This window comes from Diachasmimorpha longicaudata, chromosome 5 (genome assembly GCF_034640455.1).
Source record: "Diachasmimorpha longicaudata isolate KC_UGA_2023 chromosome 5, iyDiaLong2, whole genome shotgun sequence".
In the NCBI taxonomy this organism is placed as follows: domain Eukaryota; kingdom Metazoa; phylum Arthropoda; class Insecta; order Hymenoptera; family Braconidae; genus Diachasmimorpha; species Diachasmimorpha longicaudata.
The window spans coordinates 3,592,661-3,618,049 of NC_087229.1; the positions used below are offsets into that span (position 1 = coordinate 3,592,661).

General features: G+C 37.8%; 5 protein-coding genes across 8 annotated transcripts; 2 read left to right on the plus strand and 3 right to left on the minus strand.

Annotated features, from left to right (window-relative positions):
• Nucleotides 1–97: 97 nt before the first annotated feature.
• LOC135162330 (small ribosomal subunit protein eS19) lies at nt 98–1,399 on the minus strand. Its single transcript, XM_064120678.1, has 3 exons — nt 1,265–1,399; nt 938–1,008; nt 98–527 (listed from the first exon to the last, which is right to left on the minus strand). Exons 2-3 carry the CDS (start codon nt 1,006–1,008, stop codon nt 134–136), a joined length of 465 nt encoding a protein of 154 aa, XP_063976748.1. The 5' UTR covers nt 1,265–1,399; the 3' UTR covers nt 98–133.
• Nucleotides 1,400–1,406: 7 nt separating this feature from the next.
• LOC135162306 (actin-histidine N-methyltransferase) lies at nt 1,407–9,055 on the plus strand. Its single transcript, XM_064120621.1, has 7 exons — nt 1,407–1,527; nt 1,712–2,171; nt 2,405–2,899; nt 3,128–3,257; nt 7,927–8,041; nt 8,123–8,602; nt 8,753–9,055. The coding sequence occupies exons 2-7, from the start codon at nt 2,060–2,062 to the stop codon at nt 8,876–8,878; spliced, it is 1,458 nt and encodes a 485-aa protein (XP_063976691.1). The 5' UTR covers nt 1,407–1,527; nt 1,712–2,059; the 3' UTR covers nt 8,879–9,055.
• LOC135162296 (MATH and LRR domain-containing protein PFE0570w-like) lies at nt 3,301–6,894 on the minus strand. The gene is made up of 2 exons (XM_064120589.1): nt 6,411–6,894; nt 3,301–6,110 (listed from the first exon to the last, which is right to left on the minus strand). The coding sequence occupies exons 1-2, from the start codon at nt 6,549–6,551 to the stop codon at nt 3,975–3,977; spliced, it is 2,277 nt and encodes a 758-aa protein (XP_063976659.1). The 5' UTR covers nt 6,552–6,894; the 3' UTR covers nt 3,301–3,974.
• A 265-nt stretch (nt 9,056–9,320) lies between the features above and the next one.
• LOC135162288 (pyruvate carboxylase, mitochondrial) lies at nt 9,321–19,765 on the minus strand. Of its 3 annotated transcripts, none has more exons than XM_064120562.1 (4): nt 19,578–19,765; nt 13,676–15,444; nt 12,057–12,524; nt 9,321–11,854 (listed from the first exon to the last, which is right to left on the minus strand). In XM_064120562.1, exons 2-4 carry the CDS (start codon nt 15,267–15,269, stop codon nt 10,383–10,385), a joined length of 3,534 nt encoding a protein of 1,177 aa, XP_063976632.1. In that variant the 5' UTR covers nt 15,270–15,444; nt 19,578–19,765; the 3' UTR covers nt 9,321–10,382. The 3 variants fall into 3 exon arrangements, with proteins under 3 accessions (XP_063976632.1, XP_063976631.1, XP_063976633.1); XM_064120561.1 differs by lacking the exon at nt 19,578–19,765 and adding an exon at nt 18,394–18,477; XM_064120563.1 differs by lacking the exon at nt 19,578–19,765 and adding an exon at nt 18,097–18,368.
• On the plus strand, nt 15,836–25,226 carry LOC135162307 (cysteine protease ATG4D). 2 transcript variants are annotated; one of them, XM_064120623.1, is made up of 5 exons: nt 15,836–15,974; nt 21,817–22,005; nt 22,322–22,666; nt 22,927–23,208; nt 23,393–25,226. In XM_064120623.1, the coding sequence occupies exons 2-5, from the start codon at nt 21,984–21,986 to the stop codon at nt 23,965–23,967; spliced, it is 1,224 nt and encodes a 407-aa protein (XP_063976693.1). In that variant the 5' UTR covers nt 15,836–15,974; nt 21,817–21,983; the 3' UTR covers nt 23,968–25,226. The 2 variants fall into 2 exon arrangements, with proteins under 2 accessions (XP_063976693.1, XP_063976692.1); XM_064120622.1 differs by lacking the exon at nt 15,836–15,974 and adding an exon at nt 19,858–20,516.
• The last annotated feature ends 163 nt before the right edge of the window (nt 25,227–25,389 follow it).

A 25,389-nucleotide genomic window follows, 5' to 3' on the forward strand; every position in this document is an offset into this window, starting at 1 on the left:
ATAATCCAAATAAATAAACAATACGATTGGTTTTTGAGTCGTTAACAACCCTTGGAAGGTACTATTGAAATGGCTCAGCAAGTAAAAAACACTTGAGTACATTTAAATGATGTTTTTATTATCCAAAAATTCCTTAAAGAACAAGAGTCTCTTGCAGCTTCATTTGCTTCTTGCTCTTGGCCTTGACCTGTGCTGCAATCCGGTCCAAGTCCCTTCGTCCCTGGCTGGTGAGTTTTCTGCCACCAAGGGGTGCCTTCTCGATGAGCTTCAGTTGCTCGAGACTCTGAAGAGCCTTCCTTGCAACTCCACCAGCTGATCTGCAGAAATGGCTTGGATGAGTTCCGTTGCGTTTGCGGCCACCAAAGATTTTTGTAACGGCACCAACACCAATTGGGCTACGAATGTAAATGTGACGAACAAGAGCAGCACAACGGATGTAATACCAGTCTTGATCGTAGGGGGCCAGTTCCTTGAATCTGGCTGATTTGACAATGTCCACCCATTCTGGGACACGCATTTTACCTGTCCTGAAATAAATGTAGAAATTCGACAAATTAATTACCTTTCCAACTTCGTGATTAATAAATTGTTAGAATGACTGAATCCCGGATTGTTGTTGGGGCTAAGGTCGTTGCTTGAAATGTCAAAAATATGTCAAAATAATTATAAAAATCAACTCCAAAGATAAAAAAAAAATGCAATGGGTGCTATTTGGGAAAAAATATTATTAACTGCTATCTTGCTTTCAAAGGTTCTCTGCACAATAAATAACTCGCGTTTTAAATGGATTTTCCACAAATTTTTTTGACAAAATATACAAATAGACAAAATATAGTCTCTAACATTTCTAATATATTTTAGTAAAAAAAATAGCATGAATTCACGTTAATTACCCGACATTTAAGGTTAGAAATGCATTCGAAAGGGGTTTACTCACTTCTTCAAGAAGGCGGCGAAGGCCTTCACGAATTGATGTTGGTCGACGTCCTTGAGCGTTACAGACGGCATCTGGAACAATTGAAAATTCACAATTATATTATAAATGTCGAATAGAGCGAGTTTTAAGAGTCAACTGAAGCACATGGGCGCCCGTGCCACTAAGTCAACTTTGCCATTAAAAATTCTGGGTTCTAAGTTAACAATTTTTTACAAAAACTACATGCAAGGATGAATCAACGGCCAATAATGTTGATTAGCATTTAATAATGTTCAATTGTCAGATTTAATTTGTTTAAACTACAGATTGAATGTCAATACTACAGACCTCTGTGACGGTGTTGACCGGAAAGAGTACTTTCAAGATGGCGGAGGTGGTTCGTCAACGGCGACACCGAATCGGAAATGGCGACGTTGAGAACTACATCATCACTCCATAGCGCAAAATATGAAATTCTTTGAGTTGCAAAATTTCGTTCAAATGGCTGTATTTTGGATACTGCCATTTTTTGGGGGTTACACATACGACGTTTTTGGTTTAACATTTCTGAAATAGAATAAAAGTAATGACGAGCCTCCTCAGATGATAATGTATATATATTATTTTGCGATTCTAATTCTCGTCCATAATTTGCCTGTTAATTTATCAATTAATTACCTAATTATCATTAAAAAATCCTGTTCCTAAATGACACAATTTCTCTTCTACATATTCCCAAACGATTCCTTAACTATTTCCATCAACTAAAATTAATAATTAATCTTTCATCTGCAGATGGTGGTCCTACCCCAAGCATCTGATCCTCTCCTTCGAGCTATCCATCTACCCTGCATGTAAAGACGACCGAGCTATTCTTTTACGGTTATGCCTCCGCTGATCTAAATTTATACAACAGGAAAGTATATTAGCCTTGGCACTTGTCCCTACCGCAGTGATGGGATGAAGCTACCAGTTATTAAAAGTAGAAATACATTACAGTGCTACAAAGAGTGTTCCTTGATAATTTTTATTCAGAATTTATCGCTTACCTTCATATCGCAATGTCGTTGAGACTGTTGACATCATTGAACTGTGGATATTACTGAATACTGAACTGTATAAATATTCGTCATTGTATCTGAAATGGGTAGAAAGAAATGCCATCGGTCTCTTCGAAGTAATCTTTCATCAGCAAAGACAATTCAGCAAATTAATCGCAGGGAGGTTAATCAGCATTGTGAAAGGTTACTCAGATGTGAGTATTCTAAAGTGCCAATTGTGTACTCTATCAGTATTTTTAATAGTTCAATTGTTGAGAGAGGTCGAAGACATTTAGATGAATCAATGGAGAAAACTTGTCTCTCAGAAAATTTGAGTTTATTGATTTTTGAGATTTGTTTGCAAAGTTTCTCATCCCTAAGATCTTGTGACAATGCTCTCCACGATCATTATACTGCTATTCTCATTAACCATTTCTTGAATTTCAAGTATGCAGCGATCCTACGTACACCACGAGACTATGGGAAAGTTATCTGGAGATTTTCTCGATTTTGGAGAAGATTAAGCGCCTCGAAGAGATGAAGACAACGTCAACAACACCACGTGCATCAGCGATACAGCAGTTTGTCGAGTGGTTGCAAAGTCATGGAGCGAAAATTGAAGGTGTCAGCATCACTGAATTTGCAGGCTTCGACCTTGGGATAAGAGCTGACAAAGATTATCATGCGAATGAACTGGTATTGGAGATTCCCAGAGAAGTCATTTTTAGTGTTGAGACTGCTGCTCCAGAACTATCTTCCATCATGAGTGATCCAATAATTCAAAACATGCCACAAGTAGCCCTGGCTATTGCTCTCCTGGTAGAAAAGCACAAGGATAGTTCGAAGTGGAAACCTTACTTGCACATGCTACCCACAAGTTATCGTACTGTACTTTATATGAGTACCAACGACATGGCTGAGCTGAAAGGAAGTCCTACACTGGGTAATTTCTTCCACAGTGTTTTGTACATAAGGGAAATTCATTTACTACAGAAGGGTGCCTTTCGGGCCTTGAAATGGGGCATGATCGACTTCCTAGTCTAAACAATATTTTTCAAAAATTCACGTTGTCAACAAGTCGACTTATCGAGATTCCAAGAGTTAGAGAAGATCTTTTAACCTGGCAATCACAATCTCATTGAATAATTTATATAATTTCTATTAATTGTAGAAGCAGCTCTAAAACAGTGTAGAAATATTGCTCGTCAATATTCGTACTTCAACCAAATGTTCCAAAGTAGCGGTAACAGTAATGAGGTCTCTCAAATATTGAAGGACGTATTCACCTATGAAGAATATTGGTAAGTCCAACGTACTTCCGATCTTGAAATAATTAAAAAATCGTCTCGGTTACAGTATCACGATTTTTATTATTATACAGCATGTAAATACATTTTTTTCGTAAGGCCTTCCGGCTTAATCGATTACTTAGAATCCAATTTTTGGGCTTTTTATTGCACTTAGAATCCAATATTTGGGCTTTTCATCGCATACTAGCCTTAATATCTACCACTCTCAGTAAGTAATATAATTTTTTAACTCAGTAGCTATGAATATTCCAACATTTTCCATACCAAGAGAAGAAAAGTTGCTCTCAAATCATTCGTTCATTTATTGGCATGCGATTCAATCGTCATCGATTGTTGTTTATTTTTACATGAATTTTTTTATAAGTCTTGCTTCGACCACCACAATGGCAACTTAACAATTAACAAATGCAGAGAAATTAGACTCGTCATTTGAAGAAATGGAACATTTTGTTGCAAGAACAGGCTTTTTCCAAAAAACTATTTTTTACATATTCCATACATAGTTTACATCCACTGACCGTTCATTCGGCTCATTTCCCAATCGCACGAGTTAGAAAATCTATACTGCACATGTTTCGTATCAACATTTTGCATTATCTCGGGTGCCAAAGACATGCATAATTGTCGTTGACTGCACGGAGTGACGTCAAAATGTCAATATTCTCCTGCATTAGCTAACTACAAGTTCAATCATTCCTGACCCTCTCTTTAATTTCTCGATTTCATACATTTGGGGATAGTATCCCACCTATCATCAGCATCTAAGGAGTCATTTTCAATATCACTCCTATCATCATACATACCATTATTAACGTCTTCGGCGTCCTCCTCCTCCGTTTTTGTCGTTGAAGTTGCCATGACATTGATCATGACCGCATTCGAGCTAGAATTAGACAATTTTCTTGAGTTCACTACTGGAACCTGAAATGCAGTTCTTGAGAATGTATTTTCGTACGTAAAGTTCTGCTTCTGTCGCACTTTCAACCCCACAAATATGAGCAAAAAGCTTAAGAAAATCATTCCAAGGATTATGCCACTCGCAGTCATGTTCGATTTAATTCTAGACACCATTTTCCCATTATCGTCATTTGCAATGTCGACGGAATTTCCGTTTACTTTATCACGAATATTTTTTACGTTTTGTTCGCCCGTAATGTCTACATTTTTATTAATGTCCTCAAGAATTTTGAAGGCATAATCTGGAGCTGGGGAACACTTTACTTCACTTTCTTTAATTTCTCTAACTGTTTCCACTGAATTATCCAGGTTTTGATTGTCATTATTATTATTCTCAGCAGAAGTTTCTGGCCTCGTTCGAACGGTGAAAGGAAGCGACTCAAAAGCACTCAATAAATCTACTAAATTAACGGATTTTTTATCACTCTTCTCGTCATTTTCCACGAATTCATCGGAATTTATTATGGTTGATTCATTTTCTCCATATTCTTCCCGATTATTAGTGACATTTTGGTTATTTGTCACTTGGTCTGGGGAAACATCCTTCGGTAATTTACTCCCTAATAACTCTAGTTTCATATTTTCAACTTGTGTTAAATGCAGTCGACTCGAACCTCTCTGCCTTAACGCTATGAGTTCCTCTAAACTCATATTTCTCGATTTCAGCAGCTCCTCTATCTTATCAGCTGTTACCGACGAGCTCAGTAAATCGAAAATTTCAGCGCGGGCGTCGGGTTCAATCCCCGTCAAAATTTCTTCGTAAATTCGGTTTCTAGGTTTTAAAACTCTGTGATTTACTGCCAATAATTCATTTGAAATTTTTTTATCATTCGAGTTGTCAATAAAATCATTATTATTCATCGGCTCTTCGTTTTGATACTCAACGTCAACGGGAGGGAGCCTCAGATCCTCATTTCTCATCACGGCATTCATATTTTCTGTTTCATTCCTTGATGAAATTATAGGAGTGAACTCGGTAGATGTCAACATATCATGAATATTTAAAACGGAATCATCTTCCTTCTGGATCTTTTTAACATCGTCGAAAATCCTTTCTGACGTTTCGCTTTGTTTTTGAAAATCTGAAAATTCCATAATTTCTCCATCGTCACCTGATTTGTTTATCGTTGTCCTTGACACTGGAAGCTCTGTACTCATGTTCATTATTTTTACTTCTGAATTTTCAGATTCATTACGCTGGGATTTATTCTTATCGTTCTCGGGGGATCGATAGAATATTCTTGGAGGTGTCAGAGTAATTAAAATTCTGTTATCACTTACCACATTTTTTTCTCCTTCTTCACTATTTGAAGCTCGTAATGCACTGATAACTTCTTTTTTACCTTTCAGGAGATCGCTTAACGATAAGTTTCTCTGCTGAAGAATTTCTGAGAGAGAAAATCCCGATATTTGCTGCATTTTGAGTAATGACTTTAGCTCAGAGTTCTCTGACATTTGCTTTGCTGCGCTGAGAGGATTTCCATCGTCATTATTCTTATTAATATTTTTTTTTAAGTTTAATTTTCTTGGAATGAGTTGAGGCGGATGAGAAGAACTAACCAAAGGATATTCGTACTGTTCCGGAGGGCGACGTTTTCTCGGTCTAGGAAGTTGGTAATCCTCGTCATTTAGATCGTAATCGGTCAATGTACTTCGTGATCTGTCATACTCAATATTTTGTGATAACTGTTGAGAATTTTTCATCTTCTTTATGTACATGAAATCATTGGAATTATCTGTGGGGCGATTCAACGATTTTCTCTGATATTCTAACGCACCCGGTGACTTGGAATGTTGCGAGCTGCCATTGTTGTTACATTCTCTCATCAATTCGCAATTGGAAAGTTCAACTGTGGCGGGATTTTTCCTGTCATCAAAGGCTTCTTCCTATAATGGAATTAATTGTACAAAATTCAGATGAAGAATAATAACGAATGAAGAAAGAGAGATAATTAATCTGAGAAGCTATTGATAATTAATCATAGTGAGGGCTCGTGATGGTTTTGTATTCATATTTTAGATGAAATGCGTAGATTATGCGTAAATTACTCCGCGGGGTATACGTAACTCCTGCCATTTGTTTTCCTGGGAGAAATTTATTCGTACAAGAAGAAGGAAATTTTCAACTAGACGAATTTCAATTGCGCCAATTTGATCGAATATAATTATCATAATGTATATACATACCCGTAAAACATCATCATTACTGTATCCCGGATCATCCGAAACGTCTGACATTAATCCGCAATCGAAACTGAATGCAATCAAAAACCACAAAAACAAGACCCTCATGATGGGAAATTTTTGACAACAGAGACATTTAGCCATTGTTTATTAGACGTTGAAAAACACCATTCACTTATCCCACCCTTCCCCTCCCCCACCACTCACAAAAGTAATCATCCATAATAATATTGGACTGCTCGATGCACAGGAGAACAATAAACTTGAACAGTTTTTTCACCCTTTCAAATGAATCTTCCAAAGTTTGGGTATTTGTAAAAGACGTCGTTATCTTCTCCCGCCGGATGCAAATGTGAAACCACTTGTTCTGCGTGCCTCTCACTAACTGATGCGATTTTCTTTCACTCAGCGTCGTAAGTAAGTCGGTGAAACTTGTAGAGATTTTTCTAGAGGTTTTCAGAGAGGTTGTAACACTCTCTCTCTCTCTGTTCCTCTTTCTCTCTCCTTTCTCCCCCCCGCCCCCTCTTCGGTCGTCATGCCACCTGATTTTTATTATTTTTGGAAATCCCCAGATTATGATGATCTATATGATAGAATGTGTTTCTATCAAGGAAGAACAACGGAAAAATAATAAAAATAGAAGATCCAACTTATTCGATAGTTAGAAAAAATATTGCGAGTCGTCTCCTAGAATTATTTGGCATCCTCGAAGAAGTGTTCAAGCTGGAGCGTTCACAGTTTCAGAAACTCCGCTCAAGGATTAGTGCAGGGAAATCCACAGAATTTACGTCAAAATGTAAATCATCAGGTGAAATAGAGTTTTTATTCTGGGTGCAACAATTTCTAGTGTTGTCACCACAATTTTTATCGAGTGACGAAAGGTTTTGATTATTTTAAGAGTTGTGAGGGCAATCTCGCCCGGCAATCGATTAATTTTCATTTCCAATCGTTTGTAAACCCGGAAATTTCCAGTGTTTGCATCCGTCATTCGTATCCTTCCATCTCCAACGCACCCAGCCAATAAAGATAGTCCATCTAGTTTTAGTATAGAAATCGGTAACGGATACCGGCATCTTTATGTTATTGTGCGAGAGCCAAGAGCCTACTAGGCAGTGAGAAGAGTAATCAAGTGTGATTGGTTTATCCTACTACGGTTGAATAGAGTGAGTTCGACTTTCACCTTGGCCTTTAAGCGTGAAGCATTTAATTATGGATCCCTGCGGCTAATCCAATGTAAACCTAATCAACATGTTCCTGCTCTGCACTCTCCAATTAGTAATGATCGGTAATTAAGAATAGTAATCATTAATAATCGTTTTACAGGATTTTTTTTTCTGCGCTGAGCAGTTCCGTTCTAGGAAAATAAGTCTCTGGCGTTTTAACGTCAATTAGCGATTAGAAGAATGAATGGAAAATTGATTGACGACGAGCTATTTGACTCGTGTTAAACCTTTTCACTAGAACAACCACTATCTCTTTGATAAATTGTCAATTGATCCATCTATTGTCATCATTACAGCTGGGCAGTTTCTACGGTCATGACACGTCAAAATATCATTCCCAGTAGAAACAGTGGAGAAATGATCCATGCGCTTATTCCTATGTGGGACATGTGTAATCATGAAGCAGGAGTGGTAATTACTGTTTCAATTTCAATTAATAAAATAGAATAAATTAGGACGGACCATTAATTCCACAAGTACATTTATATTTAGATCACGACGGATTTCAATATCAACTCGGATATGTGTGAGTGCTATGTGAAACGGGAATTCAAGCATGGAGAGCAGATATTCATAAATTACGGACCTCGCACGAATTCGGATTTTTTTGTCCACTCTGGATTCGTATACCCAAATAACACAAACGATGGATTCAAATTACGACTGGGTATCAGCAAATCTGATCCATTATTTGACGACAGGATGAAACTATTGAAAAAGTTGGAGTTTTCAACTACAAATATATCGTTTATCCTGAGTAACAGCGGTGAGCCAGTTTCGGATGAATTACTGGCATTCTTAAGGGTCTTCAGTATGAGGAAATTTGAACTGGAGCATTGGTTAGACTCTCCTAAGGTTCTCGATCTGAAGCATCGAGATTGCGCACTTGATACTGTTGTTGAGACCAATGTCCGGAAATTTCTCCTGACACGGCTTAAATTACTTATGGCTAATTATCCGACTACTGTAGAGGTAATTTCTAGTAATTGTATTGACGTCAAGAGCTCCAATTGAACTTTATTTGTTGGTACAAAAAGGGAAAAATGACGTCAATAATTGGAAGGCTATTTTTTATTTTTAAAACAATTGATGTAAGGGCTCATTTATTTTGTTCGTTAATAGGAGGACTTGAAGATCATCAGCACAACAATGTCACCAATGAGAAAAATGGCAGTGGAGCTGCGTCTCTCAGAAAAAAAAATTTTAATTCAAGCGATCGAGTACGTGGAGCAGTGGATGAAGGCGTAAGAAACGTCAACAGTTATATGTTCTGATTGATCCTAGACCGGAAAGTGATTCATTATGGGATTTTAGGATGGCTGTAAGATCAAGATTATATTGTGGAGAATGAATTTTATTTTTACAAATATTCGGTAGATCCTTGTAAATTAAATCAGATGATAATAAATCAGAAGATAAAATGTCCTCAGAATCTTAAAATCATTTCCCCTCAACTTTCATCTGCCAATTTGAAAGTGACTTCCGCGAAATGCTTCGTCTTCACAGAAGAAATCCTCATTCCGAGCCGAAGAGTTTCCAAAAAACGGATACATTATTTCCCAGAATAAATCTCACCAATTTGCAAGAGATTTTTAAAAATGCAGATAATTAATCTTTTCGATCTTCCCAGTAGGGAGGAAATTGAAACGGAATTATACAGGATATTAGACACGTTATAGTAATGCATCAATTATGGAATTTAGTTTTTTAATTTTATGTCTGAGTTGCCAGTGACAGTGGAAATAAATACCATATTTATATAAATATTCTTTCATTGTTCTTTAAAATTCAGCTCCATCCTCTTACACTTTACCTTTCATATTTCACTTCCTATCCCTCCCCCATACTCATCACACACCCGTAATTCAATACCTATATTATCCTCTCCTCACTCCATGCAAACACTTAAAACTCACCGCGGAGGGCCCGTTGCACTCAACCGCATCATTATCGAACTAACGACTCCAGAGGAGATTTTTCAGTGAGCCCTTTTTTGCCATACATTCAAAATCCTTAAAATCGATAATAAAATAACATAATCACCAACAGCATCAAATGCTACATTACAATTGTTCTGTCACATTTGTTTTACGCCTGTTTTCGTTGCTCATTGTCGAATTATTTAAAAATTATATAACGACAGAAATTATGTATCACCTCTCAAATGACTGAACACCCTCCAGTTATTTTTAAGAATTATTTTGGGAAGAACGAAATACTTGACAGTTTCTACTAAAACCGTTCTCTCGATAAGAGATACCAAAATATTTCAAGCTGAATGGTTCTTATATTCATGATCCACGGCAGTTCATACTGAATTTTCGACAATACAATTTCATCCAGATCGATATAATAATTGGCTAAAAAAACAAAGACAAAATCAGTTACTCTTAGATAGGTTCAGAGTAATAATGAGTGTACAAAATTATTCTACAAACTCTTCCTATCACCGGGTTGCTACATGTACAATGTATTTCAATGTTTCAATGTTTCTGCACATCAGTGTGATGTATCAATGCCCCCTTAATCAAAATCATCGTCCTGGTAAACACTTGGCCCAGTCGCTCTCACTCACAACATTCAGTATATGATTCATCTGATAATGAAGAACTGTTTTTCGCGTTTGTTCAACGGTTGCTCATCAAAGCGTGAAATCGTTGGTATAGTAAATGGATAGCACCCTAGAACAGCCAACAAAGCAGCGAGTTCACTGGAATCATCGCTAGTCATTGAATAGTATGGAGATATTCCTTCATTCCATTGTGAGAAGTAAATCATCTCCCTCAATCTTTGTCCCTTGAGCAACATCCAACGATTTGATTTTTCCTGCTTTCGGTGCCTGCACCACCATCTCCATTTTCATAGCAGAAATAACAATAAGAGCAGTGCCCTTCTCTACTGAATCACCAGGTTTTACTCTAATATCAATAACAGTTCCTGGCATTGGAGCTCCGACTTGATTTTTATCGGACTTGCTTGCCTTCGGATGAATGTGCAACTCCTTAACAGCCTCCTTATCTTTAATAAACACCGACCTCAACTGTCCATTCATCTCGAAAAATACCTCCCTTTCGCCGTTGGGCGTCAGATCCTCAGCCATCGCCAGAGTCTTTATTCCTAACGTTTTTCCCTTCTCGATCGTAACTTCAAACTCCTCTCCAACTTTCGGTCCAGTAAGGAATATCCTTGTCTCTAATTTATCTACAGGGCCAAACTGTTCTCTAAACGTGAGAAAATCTTCTGTTACCTGAGGATAAAGTGCAGCAGACATAATATCCTTCTCACTAATTGTTGGATGGCTCTCTCGCAATTCTTTCTCCAATTTCCCGAAGTCCAGAGGCGCTAGACTGGCACCAGGCCTGCCTTTCACCCTTGGCATATCTTTAAGCACTTTCGATCTCAATGGTTCAGGGAATCCACCATGAGGCTCCCCAATAGCCCCCTGGAGGAACTCCACCACTGATTTTGGAAACGATAAATCTTCAGCCTTGTTAAGCACATCATCAGCTGTTAATTTGTTCTGCACCATGAATTGAGCAAAATCACCAACAACTTTGGAACTTGGTGTGACCTTGATAATATCTCCAAGAAGAAGATTTGCCTCTCGATACGCTTTTTTGACGTCCTCGAAAAATTCTCCGAGACCGAGAGAGTAAGCCTGGAATTGCAGATTAGTATATTGTCCTCCAGGAATTTCGTTAAGATAAACATCTGCATTTCCAGATTTCATGGTTGTTGTACATTCAAAAGGTGCGTAAAGGGTACGTGTTTGCTCCCAGTAAGCAGAGTACGCAGATATATCACGGAGATCGAAGTTTGTATCATTTTCTGTACCCTGAAGACAGGCCACCACTGCACCCATCGAGGGCTGGCTGGTCATCCCGGACATACTGTCCACTGCTACATCAACAACATCTGCTCCAGCACGAGCGCATTCCAGCATTGCAGCTACTCCACCACCAGCTGTATCATGGGTGTGAATGTGAATGGGAATGTCGGGGTGACGTTGACGAATTGCGTCGATGAGAAGACCAGCTGCCTTGGGTTTTAAGAGTCCTGCCATGTCTTTTATGGAGAGCACGTGGGTACCTGCCTTTACCAGCTCATCAGCGAGCGTTGTATAGTACTTCAAGTCGTATTTGGACCGCTCGGGATTCGACACATCTCCCGTATACGATATGGCAGCCTCAACTACTCCTCCTGCTTTTCCAGCTGCCTCCATTCCTGAAAAATCAAATATTTTCATTCCTCTGGAGATGCCAATGGTTTAGTGAAAAGGCGGAATGAGACAGTTTTCCAAAGATATTTTAAATGTCTTCGAGGAACAATGACACTGTTCGTCACTTGCTGACCGTAGCATCAATAATGAAAATATATTTTGGATACACGTGCGACGGAGTGATAATAATTCAAGAAATAAACTCACCTAAGATAAGATTAGGAAGATAATTCAGTGAGTCAAAGACTCGGAAAATATCCATTCCACATTGCACTGACAGGTCGCAAAACTTGTAGACGACATTATCCGGATAATTGGTGTAACCAACGGCATTAGCCCCCCTCAAGAGCATTTGAAATGGAATATTGGGAATAGCTTTTCTCATTTCGATCAGCCTTTCCCAAGGGCATTCATGTAGGAACCTCAGAGCAACATCGAAAGTGGCACCACCCCAATTCTCCAGGGCATAAAGATTGGAAAATTTGTGAGCAACGAAGGGTGAGATATTCAGGAGATCGTGAGAACGAATTCGAGTTGCGAGAAGAGACTGATGTGCATCTCGGAAAGTTGTGTCCATAAGGAGAAGACCTTTGTGCTCACGAACAGCTTTGGCAAATCCCTCTGGTCCCTTTTCTGTTAAAACTTGTTTGAGGCCCGGAAGTGGCTTCAAAGTATCTGCAATAATGGCACAAAATTAACTAAAAATTATTGAATTGTCTTGAAGGGTAAAGCATAAAGACTGAAACAGTCAAATAAAATTGTAACGTAGTAAGACTGAAGCAGTAAAATGAGATCAAAAAAATGGCAATTTCATATGCTTCTAGCTTTCTTAATGCAATCGGGACTGCGGCGTATATTTGTAAGAAAAGTAAGGACAAAACAATAATCTTCATTTACCGCGTAATCCATTATGATATTATATGTAATGATATGCAGTATTATAAAATGTTAGATTACAGGCAAAGTTTTTTTGCATTGTTATCGTTTCAGGCTGACGAACACGTGATAGAGTGTCCATTTAGTAGAAAACGATATTGACAAATTTAACTTGAAAAAAAAAACAACCTCAATTGACACACTTCATCCACTTTCTTTTCATCAACTTCGTGGCATCACCGGCTTCCCAGCTGCTCAATTTAATTAGACTTCCTTCTGTGTCCCAACAAGGGCGAAACAAATAATAACTATCAATGAGGATTTCTCGCAAACCAAGCTCTTGCCTAATCGATTCCATTGCTTTCTAATATACCGAATGAAATTACTTCTACGGTTTATTTATTAAAAAAAATGAATTAGTGAAAAAACTTTAACGGTGGCTTTGTATTGTACTGCATGGAAAAATGAAAATCATTTATACGAGCTCTGAGGTAGTCAATTTCCCCTAAGATGGTTCCATCTACCTCTTTTGTTCAGAGGAACCCTACAATAACGATTTCCTTAAGAAATGTCGAAAAAATATTCCAGGCCAACTTTTCAGATTATTGATCACGCGGGTGTCGCCGATGTGCCGAGCAATACTTTTTCACAACAATATTACGTAAACTCTACAGTGAAAGATACCCCAATATTACAGCACTACGTATAATTATTCGAATAAATTTAGCAACGCTTTTTTAATTATTTTGACAATTAGAAGTATTATGTGAAACCTGCGATGTATGCGATACAGAATCTCCTGCAGGTCCCACAGCTGCCGAATTAACTTAAGTCTTTCAGACACATAAACGTAAGAACACATTTGGACACGAGGTAAACGGAGTCGCTGTGATAAAAAAAAACATTGAAACATATTCTACCAAGATCTAGAGAAAATGTCTCGTACTCACCGACATCAATCTCTGGAATATGCGGTTTAATCTCTGCAGGTTTTAACGGCGTTGCCAATGGTGTACTGGGCCCATTAACCAGAACAGTCCCCAGATAATTCAGCAGCTTCTGCGCCCTATTCTGACTGGATAAAAATTTAAACAGCTGTGGATTTTCATCGATGAAATAAGTGTCTACATTTCCATTCAGAAATTTTTGGTTCTCCAGTACGTTCAACAAAAACGGAATATTAGTTTTGACTCCTCTGACCCTGAATTCCCTCAGTGCTCGGTTCATTTTCGCACAGGATGACTGCAGATCCCCAGCATGAGCAATGACCTTCACCAACAACGAATCATAATACGGAGAAATGATAGCTCCAGCAAAAGCAGAAGCGCTGTCCAATCTGATCCCCATTCCTTCACCAGATCGAAAAACCTCAATCCTTCCAGTGTCCGGCTGAAAGCTCTTCGCAGGATCCTCGGTAGTTACCCTGCACTGAATTGCATAGCCCTGAGGTGATATTTTTTCCTGTGTCATGCCCAACTCAGGAAGTGTCATTCCCTCCGCAATTCTAATCTGCGATTGCACTAGATCAATTCCTGTAATCTCCTCAGTAACCGTGTGTTCCACTTGTAGTCTCGCATTAACTTCAATAAAGTAAAAATTTCCATTCTCATCAACCAGAAACTCCACAGTTCCTGCGTTTGAATAGCCCACAAATTGTGCCAATTTAACAGCATATTCAGTCATTTTATCTCTGACTTTCTTGTCTAGTCGAGGCGCTGGAGCAATCTCCACAACCTTCTGATGTCTCCTCTGAACAGAGCAGTCTCTTTCGTAAAGATGAACGACGTTTCCTGCATTATCTCCTAGGAGTTGAACCTCAATATGTCTTGGACGCTCGATGAACTTCTCGATGAACAATGCACCATTGCCAAAAGCTGCTTTGGCTTCTGAATGTGCTCGTTCAAACATCTCCTTAACTTCTTCCATCTGTCTAACAACTCGCATTCCTCGTCCACCACCACCGTAGGCAGCCTTGAAAATCACTGGAAGGCCGTGTTTTTGACAGAAAGCCATCGCTTCCTCTGACGTTGTCACTGGCCCGTCAGTTCCAGGAACAATTGGAACACCAGCAGCAATTGCAGCAGCTCGAGCTGCCACTTTATCACCCATCTGCTGAACTACATGAGGACTGGGACCAATAAATCTGATTCCAGCATCGACCACTGCTTTTGCGAAGTCGGATCTTTCCGACAGGAAACCATAACCAGGATGAATAGCATCGACATCATTCTCTCTGGCAATTTTTATGATCTCTGGAATGTTTAGGTAAGCTTGCACTGGAGGAAGACCTCGACCTACCACGTAACCCTCATCTGCCTTTTGTCTGTGCATCTGCATTTTGTCCTGTTCGGAGTAGATCGCCACCGAACGAATCCCAAGTTCTGTGCATGCTCGAAAGATTCTAATGGCGATCTCACCCCGATTAGCAACCAAGACACTACGAATTGGCTTATATTGGATATCAGTGCCGAATGCTGCATCGAAATTTCGATGGGTCAACCGCCGGATGGCCAGTGTTCGGCCAGCTCTGCGGACGGAGTACATCTTGATAGTTTTGAAGATTCTTGGGTAGATGAGAGATTGTCTAGGAGGATAACATCTGACTAGAATTTATCGATTTTTGATTTTTTTATTTACAGATCTCGTCTGGCTTCTTGTAGATGAGATTCACTACAGTTAATTTTACGAGGAGGTTCCTTTTACAGTTGAATTGATTTTTCTAGAACATAAATTTCAATGTCTGGTGAAGTGATTTTAAGTACTTGGATCGCAGTGAAAGTCAATGGATGATGTGGCAAAATAAAAATTTATGAGACATATGAGTTGTGTATTGAATTGTGGTGAATATTTTCTGAGGAAGCCATTTTTTTAATTAACAAATATAATAATGTGAAAGGGACAGCTTTGAAGGGTACCCTGAGGTATTAGAACGAAAAATAAGATCATTGTTTGAACTCAGAGAACATTTTCTCTTGACTTATAAGTATCAACATAGCTCTATCCCCCGGGTGGAGCTGCTGCCACCTGATGTGTTCATGAAGAACTACAGCGGGCCCCGTAGTATCTGCCGGTATTTAACTCGAACTATCCATGGTCTCTCGTGACCTCCAGTGTGAATCCCATGCAGTCCCCAAGAATAAGAGGCCCAAAGTGATGTGAATATAAAAAATTAGAAAATATTCAATGGCCGAAATAGAGCATTAAAAGGGAAAGTCGATGATCAATTTCCCTCCCATGTCCATAATGATCGTAAGTACTCGGTATACGGTAACATTCTATGAGGATATCAAGAAACAGCCCTGATACATTTTGATAGCACTGCAAGATCATTTTTACATTTTTCCCCCCCATGAAGGCTTTAAAACGATTGCGTAAAAAGCCTCTTCTCAACACTTAATCATTGAACTCATGATCCCAGTTAGGAGATGCAAATGCGTCGCATGATCCGTCATATGACGGTCATGTGACCGCCATTGACGGTCAAATGAGCAGATGCTTTTGACGCCAATCCCTCGAACCGCTCTGTGACCGTCACAATTTGCCAAGAAATAATGAAAGTAATTTTTCGGCCTTGTAAGTACACTGATTTTTTCTTGTCATCAACTTTTATTGGAATTTATTTTGCAATATTCTAGTGCACAGCCTGAAATCTACATTACGGTTATTTTTCATCTATTTAGGTTAAACTGTTTACATTATTTATGACTGCCATTATACAGCTATATGAATGGTATAATAATAATTTGTTTACAGATTATTTCTGGCGATGGTTAGAAATTTAAAAATAAGTGTTATTCCCATTTATTGACAAAATGACGATTACTTTGAAACTAGTTGTAACATTTACATCTGAATTGAGCCGACCGATGTTTCTACAATTGTTTAATATTCCCACTGATTCGTGCTGTGAAGTGTTCTTCTATTCAAGTGGGATTTTTATGACAAGTAAATTTACTCAAGGGGAATTCATTATGTAGCCGACAAGTGAAAAAGTTAGGGAGATCGTCAGAGTCAAGCGCACCAAATAAAATAATTCGTGGGATAAATACCACGATCAATGATTTTTATTTTTCACCGCTATAATTAAATCATATGTTTATTTGTGCATATTACTTATGCTTTGATTAAGGTCTTTCCGATCGACGAAAAATTTACATAAATGCAAATAGTCGGAATGAACAGAATTTCAAATGAAGAAGAAAGGAAATAGAGAGATATAAAAGGGGACAGAGTCCAAGTTTGTTTTTGGCCATCGAAGGGGATTTACTGGTTATCTCATTAATACGTAAATGTAGATTTCGATGAACGAAATCAAAACAAATGAAAGTTGAAAGTATTCTTACGTAATATTAAGTAACACTGACACTTTGGTGGGCCTTACTAATGAGGAGGCAATAATTCTACACTTCAGCTTAATCGAGTTTTAGACTGATTTTTGATTTAATGTGATAAGTTATGTAAAAATCAACTGTTTAATTAAAGTCTCATGGCCTTCGCTGAAAAAGACCGAACGGAATTTAGGGCAAGTTGATGATTATCCACTGATATTGATGACGTGTCTACTCCTTCCACTGAACATTTGTTGTCGTGATGAAGAGAGGAAAATTTGGGGGAGCAAATGGTTTGCCCCGTATTGATTGGAGGGTTCTTGGTATGGAGGCACGTTAGCCAGGCCGACAATATAAATTGTCTGATTACTATTTTATGTCAACTTTCAACGTAATTTGTTGCGAGCTCTCGCGAGAACTTGCCACTTGCATCGCCTGATGGCCTCCAGCCAATTATTTACATTGTGTATACATAATAGTAATTGATATGCATGAAAAAAATAGAGTTTACGAGGTTGTTTGTACAGAATGAAAATGATAAGATGAGGGTATTTGTTAACTGAGTTGCCTGTTTATCATTATTTTGATGCAAAATCAAAAGTCAATAGAACTTCCTCCTCCTCGTAGGGAGTTGAAATTCCAAAGAATTGAAAGAATCTCTTCCATCATTTATCATTTTTTTTTCATTAAAAAAATAGTGCAATAAAATCACCCACAATCAAAATAATTCCATGTTCCAGATTTAACAGATTTACAGTTAATATTTATTTCGATGCAATAATAAAGAGAACGTACAAATATTTTTGAAAAATTAAACATTACACATAAAAAAAATTATATTGACAATCAACTGGTTTTCGAACATTGAAAGTCAACGAAAAATCAGGTCATGACTTTTACATCACTCATGAGATTTGCAAATAAAGCAACGATTCTTTTTCATAGCAAAATTGTTGTGTAATTATAATTAGTAGGTTATGATAATTGGAAAAGACAAATAAATAGTTGACTTTCATAAAAACCATTTTGGAGATGAAACTCACTGTTTTAATTCTCCTCCCAATTATGAAATAATTCACAGTTTCTTATGGATTCTTGTTACGTTCTTTACTTTTAAGTTATTTTTTATCAAGGGAATGATTGTTGCAAATGTTCATCTCATATAAAATTAATCGAACACTTGCGAAAAAAAATTGATAGAAAATGATTTAGTACATGTAATTAGTTATTTATTTGAGGAATCTTGCAAATTGTCTCGTGGTATGTCAAGGTTTTTGTCGGATGCTGAATTATATCAGCCGAGATTCAAAGAATAAAAATTATCATTATGTCACACTTACAATGTATTTCGCCGGAGTCCAGACTGTCCGGCTAAAGTCTAAACTGTACTAAACTGATTTTCTTCATGCCTTCGACCTCTACAAAAATAACCAAAGAGGATAGACCAAAGTAGAGGCTCAGTTCTGGGGGTTTGACTGACGCCAGTTTCTCCACGTTACCGACACGATTTCACCCCCGAGGAGACGGGGCGCCACGAGTCCTACTGGGGTATCTGCATATCGGCCAAGCGGGGGGGCTCCGTTCGTACTTGTTCAACTGTACAAATGATCAACTGTAGACAAAATTTTCAGACGGTGAGAGTACCACCGTGAAGGGATTCAACTGTCGAGAGAAAAAGCTAGGCTGTACATGTGGACCCAGCGCCACATGTACAGCCTAGCTTTTTAGAATTTTAGAATTTTCAAACGGTGCTCTCACTGTTTGAAACTTCTGTGTACAGTTGATCATTTGTACAGTTGAACAAGTACGAACGGAGCCCCCCCGCTTGGCCGATATGCAGATACCCCAGTAGGACTCGTGGCGCCCCGTCTCCTCGGGGGTGAAATCGTGTCGGTAACGTGGAGAAACTGGCGTCAGTCAAACCCCCAGAACTGAGCCTCTACTTTGGTCTATCCTCTTTGAAAATAACTGTTACGTCGCAGTAACGTTGTAACTAGATGGCGTTAGACACATCTGGTAGTTGTAAACATCATTTAAATATTCACGTGACGCCTACAATTTCATCGCAATTATTACTTTTTCAACTGCGTATTTTTGGTGTAGTTATTAATAATCTAAAAGGTAATACGAGCACAATGAAAATTAACGTCGGAATAAACACTCTAGCATGAAGAAGAGGACTCCAGCCGATCCCTTTGCGTCCCCTCCTAATTAAGATTAAGAAATAAAACCGGTCCCCATTCACTCAGAATTCAATCCTCAATAGATTGACATACGCTCTATCGCTCTATCATGATAAGAACGGAAAAAATAAAGTTTTCATATCACGCAATTACTGTTCTGGGGATTCCCCCTGAGTAATCACGAATTCCGCAGTGTTCCATCAGAGGTCAAGGGATGAAATTCATGTCTATCGATTAAATTTTTAATTCATGACTAAACACGCAAGGTTTAATCTCTCTATTTTCATTAAAAGAAGAGCAATAAATTTATAATTGACCGCCAATATTTCGAGGTTACTCACCGATTAAAAACCGCATCATTTCCTTAAATCCCGGAAAAAATAGACCACAAAGAAAAACATGTCAATTTCCTAAGTTTGATGGGTTTTAATTATTTTTCGATGTATAGGATATTTTTTTTTTGTTTTTTATCCGTCTTCCTTCAACACGGTACATTAACCGTTTATCTCACAACACTCCCCAGCCCATTGATTCCTCCCAAAAATAATTTAAAATCCCACTTTCACTGTTATCGACACCCGCATACGCGTGCCCTGTCTTATCCCCAGTCATGTACCTCAATTTATCCAGAGAGCACAGTGACCTAGCCCCTATGCTGCGGTAATAACTCCGTCGATAATATGGACCTCCGTAATTTGACACGTTCAGGGCTATGACCCCTACTCGCATTATGTTTGAATGGTATAATTAATTAATCATTGCTTCATCGCACTCATCACTGAACCAAAAAATCTTCTGTTCACGTCGCACGTTAAGCCGTGACTGTTGATACTGCAACATCTGTGGCCGTTTAAGGGAGCCATCCCCACCATTGAAAATTAGATGGAGAGTTTTCAGACTGTATTTACAACCGCTTTCATAACCTACCATGGCTACCATTCCCATTGGAAATTATCCGTGAGTGTTACTTTCAAAATTTCTTCACTGCGATGAATTTCCTCTGAAACCAATATGAAACAAATTTGTTTCTATTGGAAGACGTGGGAGTGAAGTGAAAAATTTCTGAAGAATCGAACGAAACAGTTACGTGTACTTATAACTAATATCGTACCATTGTTAATCAGTCGACGATGTTGTCTGGTAATAAGTGCATTCAAAGGATGGTTTTACTGTTTTATTATGAGTGAAGATTTTTGTTGTGTATATCGTGTGAAGTTGTTACAAAAATCAGGAGTGCATCAGCATGCTTGGACAAGTAAAGATGTCGCGAGACAGGTTAGGTGAGTAATTTACTAAAATAAAATCATGAGCAATAAATTTAATGGCACTCCAGATAATGAGTTAATTAATTATAGTCGGATGGGATGGAATACAGAACTATTTTTGAAAGTTAATCGAACGACTGGGGCAGGATGTGTGAAGGAATCTGGGGGGAGCCAGAAAAAAAATGACAGTAACAGAGAAGTCCTTATTTAGGTGGTTTAATTGGTGGATCTATTTGGGGAAATTATGTATTAGTTCCGAATGGAATACCTTTGAAAACCAATTTTTTTCTAATTTTCTCATTCGGCTTGGATGACTCAGTACAGTCTGAAATGTCAAGATATGACTCCGGGCACGATATGCATGTGTGTATGTGTATGCGAGTGTCCAGAACTGGGTCAATAACATGAGAACTGTAATTACGAATTAGTTTAAATTTTGGTTGGTAGTGGATAGTAATAAGACACAGGTCAGCGCTACATTTCAGTCCCGCTGGGTTTTGTTGTTCCGCAGATCCAGCGATTTTTCCAAAATCGTTGTTGCAAATATCTGGGACTCGATTGAGTCAATTTTACTTTTTTTTATTCAACATATTGGTCACGATGATTCCTATCTTATCACATATGAATTTAATCACCCTGCCATGGAAAATAGGATTTATTGCAATTTCTTTCAATTTCTCAACGAATTCATCTGCTGCCCCGATAACTTTAAACATAATTGAGGTAGAAACTTCAAACTTCGTGAAAGTCTAGGTCTCGTGATAACAATCTCTGTGGTTTTGAATAGAGGAAATCGCATGAGTATATCATTTGAAAATATCCAACGTTAAATTTCGAGCTTTATTTTTCAATAACGGAAAAACTACTCACCCGAACTCATCGAGCTATCGTCAGATTGCTACACTATAATCTCTCCACGTGTTGCATAATCCACTTATAATGAGCCGATAATTTGACGAGACGACTAATTTCCAGAAGTGGGGCAGTCAAACATATTGACAAATTGCAATGAATGTAAATAGTCAGAAGATAATCAGGAGTAGAACGTAAAATAATAAATATAATATGCCAAGGAGATAATTTAAATGGGGACATTTTTTTCATTATGCTAACACAAAATTTACATGAACATAAATTATGAATACGTAATAAAAATATATAATTGAAAATCAATGAGGAGAAGACGACATTTCTCATGACTGATGCTTGCAGATTTTTAACAGGAGAAAAATTCTCCAGAGTGGCCCCTGAAAACACCATTTTGTTGACGCCCAGGGCTCAGAATTTTACGTTTTTATGGTTATTTTGTTTACAGATGCATTGACAAATACTACAACAAATTGGTTCGCCAGTTTGGTCCCGTCCGAACAAATTACTGGAATACCTGAGGCAGTGATTTCCACAGCTGAAGAGGAAAATCCACTGAGCGATACAACTGTAGGAGCTGATGTCGATAGCAAAGTGAAGACCAAGTTGCTCACCATGTGGCACAATGTTAAATACGGTTTGTGTGAGCATTTTGATTCTATTTTCCTCCCTCGGGTCTGGTTCCGCCCTTGTTATTAACTAGACCTTACAATAAATTGATAAATGATTGACTGAATTATTAAATTGGACCAAGAACATAATAAATAAATGAATAATGTCATAACTTTGACCCTTCTTTGCGATAATTATATCTACCTTAATAAGTTTATAATATAAAAATTAGATGGTTATCATTTATTCCGCGTTTCTTGTTATAATTCGATCAATACAAAAATTATTATTCCGTGAGAAAAAAATATTAAGTTCCTGAAGTAATAAAATTTGCTCCGCAGGATGGACCTCTAAGCTGAAAACAAATTTCTCAAAGGAATCTCCAGTGTGGCTTCTGGGTGCAAGTTACCATAAAAAAGCTGAATCTCCTGAGACTGCCTCTGAGGCTGTTGGATTTGATACAGATTCTAGTGGTGATATTTCTGTCGCTGAAGATGCTACAAATTTCGACGAGAGTATGGAGGGCTTCAAGAGAGACTTTGTTTCAAGATTATGGTTAACTTATAGACGAGAATTTCCTATATTGAATGGCTCGTCTTTTACTTCTGATTGTGGATGGGGATGCATGCTCAGGAGTGGGCAGATGATGTTGGCACAAGCACTTGTCTGTCACTTTCTTGGAAGAGGTGAGTCATAAATATATTAATCGTAATTTGCGTAGTGAGCGTGAATCTACCATTTTAATTAGACTATATCATTCAACACTTCGTTGACAAAATCTTTGTAGCTCATATGATTACCTCTCCTGCCTTCTGGTTGGTCAGGAAATTTATATTTGTCAGAAACGATTTTTTAATCTAACAACTAACAAAACTATTTTCATAGAATGAAAAAATTTCTTGCCATTTCTAACTTTATAAATTACATTTTATTTACCTTTCATTAGCTTGGAGGTGGCGGCCAGATCAACCAATTCAAACGCACCAACAATTTGCAGAAGAGAGTAAACACAGAATGATTATAAAATGGTTTGGCGATCAGCCAGCAGCGCAGTCTCCTTTTTCAATCCACTCTCTTGTATCATTGGGAGCCTCGACTGGTAAAAGAGCTGGGGATTGGTACGGTCCAGCCTCGGTAGCTCATCTCCTAAGTCAAGCTTTCAAAGTTGCTGCTACTAGACATGAAGAATTGGACAACTTGAGTGTGTATGTCGCCCAAGACTGCGCCGGTAAAAGGAACAACTTTTTTAAAAATGGAATCTTAATAGTAGACGCAGAAATAGTGATAGAAAATAGATTGCCACTCATGCTTTTTCATTTTAAGTTATGAGAAAACTATATTTTGATTTTGTTCCCTAAATTTTTAGTTTGAATTTCCAGAAATTATTTTTTAATTTACGAAATAATTTTCAGTTTATCTAGAAGACGTGAGAAGATCCTGCGAACGTTCTGATGGCACTTGGAGATCATTAATTCTCCTAGTTCCCCTGCGATTAGGTGCAGATAAATTGAATTCAGGTTATGGACCTTGTTTAACTGCTCTCCTCAGTCTAGAAGTCTGCATTGGTGTTATTGGAGGTCGGCCACGACATTCTTTATACTTTATTGGATATCAAGAAGACAAACTGATTCATCTTGATCCACATTACTGTCAAGAGGCTGTCGATGTATGGAAACCCAACTTTTCACTCGCTAGTTTTCACTGCTCTTCTCCCAGGAAAATGTTACTTTCTAAAATGGATCCCAGTTGCTGTGTTGGATTTTATCTTCACGATAAAAAATCTCTGGAAAGTTTCATTAAAATTGTTCAACCATTTCTAGTACCACCTAATCAAAAAGTTGAATACCCAATGTTTCTTTTTTGTGATGGAAGTGGCGATGAAATGCGTCAAGGATATGAAGAATCGCCTTCATCTATAGCAAATTTAGCGCAAGATAATACATGTAATGATGAACATTATGAGTACGAGGAATTTGAACTCCTTTGAACTTATCCGTCAGAAATTCCTAATGTCATTCGATGCTCAAGTGGTGAGAAGATGTTAAGACATGATATGCCATGGGAAATACCTGGAGAGGTAAAGAAATCATTTTATTAGGGAATTTTATTTTCCGTGATTGTGGGCTCAGGAGAACCTCATGATATTTACTGATCAGGCGTGAAATATTTATCGAAGAAAGCGAATGAGCCGAATATATTCGAAGCCTTTTGTTCACTAAAAGAATATTTATTCTCAAACGTGACTGGGTAAATGGGGGCCGTATAAGAAGTGAGGGTATAAAGAACCCGTATTTTTGACAAATGACAGGTTTCTAGAGTTATCCAGTGAATTAGGGATCATCCCTACTCCCACCCTGAGCCTTCATTGTACTTAATGAGCAAGTGATCATCCTCGTAAAGGTGTAGTCACGTAATCTTTGCCGTTACCAGAGAGAAAAAGAGACAAGTTGTCGAATACCTGTTGCAAGATGAAGTATGGAGAGAGATGAAAGGAGTTGGAGATGTGAATATCTTCATTGAACTTAAATATCTCGTTACTGAGTGGTTTTGAATTAGCAGAAATTTGTATGGACCTTCTTTCATAACAAAAAGAGGTTTCCTACATTAGTCAGTAAACTGCCTAATTCGAGATATCTCAAAACAACTAAAGCCTATAGAATATGTCGAATCATCCAGCCTAGTACTTTTCCCCGTCGATTCGCTTCGCCCGAATGTTTATTCGTACATAAGTATCGAATGTTTTTTTTAGAAACTTTATTTGACGTGACATTTGCGATTCGTTAACTATTAACGCATATTTATTTGGTGTCTATCATTTGTTAATAGTTATCGAATTTCGTTTGGAATAAATAAGTACTTTTATCAGTGTACATAGCAATTTTTTATAAACTAAAAATCGCGACGTCTACATTATTTTTTTTAACGAAAAAAAAAATTTTGATGGAGGTTTCTTTATCATGGAACGTAGTTATTAAACGAATGGTTCAGAAAACAGCTCCTCCGAATATGCACAGCAAAGATTAAGGCTTGAAGCCAAATCCAAAATTTATCCCAAAATACCAGGACAATGCTAGAAATCTCTCACATGTTCACTGTATATTTTTGGTGATGCGTTATTATTGAGGAATTGATTATCATGGAAGTTCATCCTCTGAATCATTTTAATGAGTCTGCATTTAGGATTAAGCTATTTATTGAATTGTCTAAAAGTAATAAAATTCTTAACGAGGCAATACCTACACTAGATATTTTTTGTTCAGAATTTATTCTCCAATTTCCGAATTTTTGTTATTTATTAACCAGCAGGGTGGTTCAAACTTTTGCTTTGACTTCAAGCTTGAAGTAAGCATCGTGCTGCTTTTCTTCATCCGTATATCACAAAATGCTTATATAACAAAAAAAAGCTTCG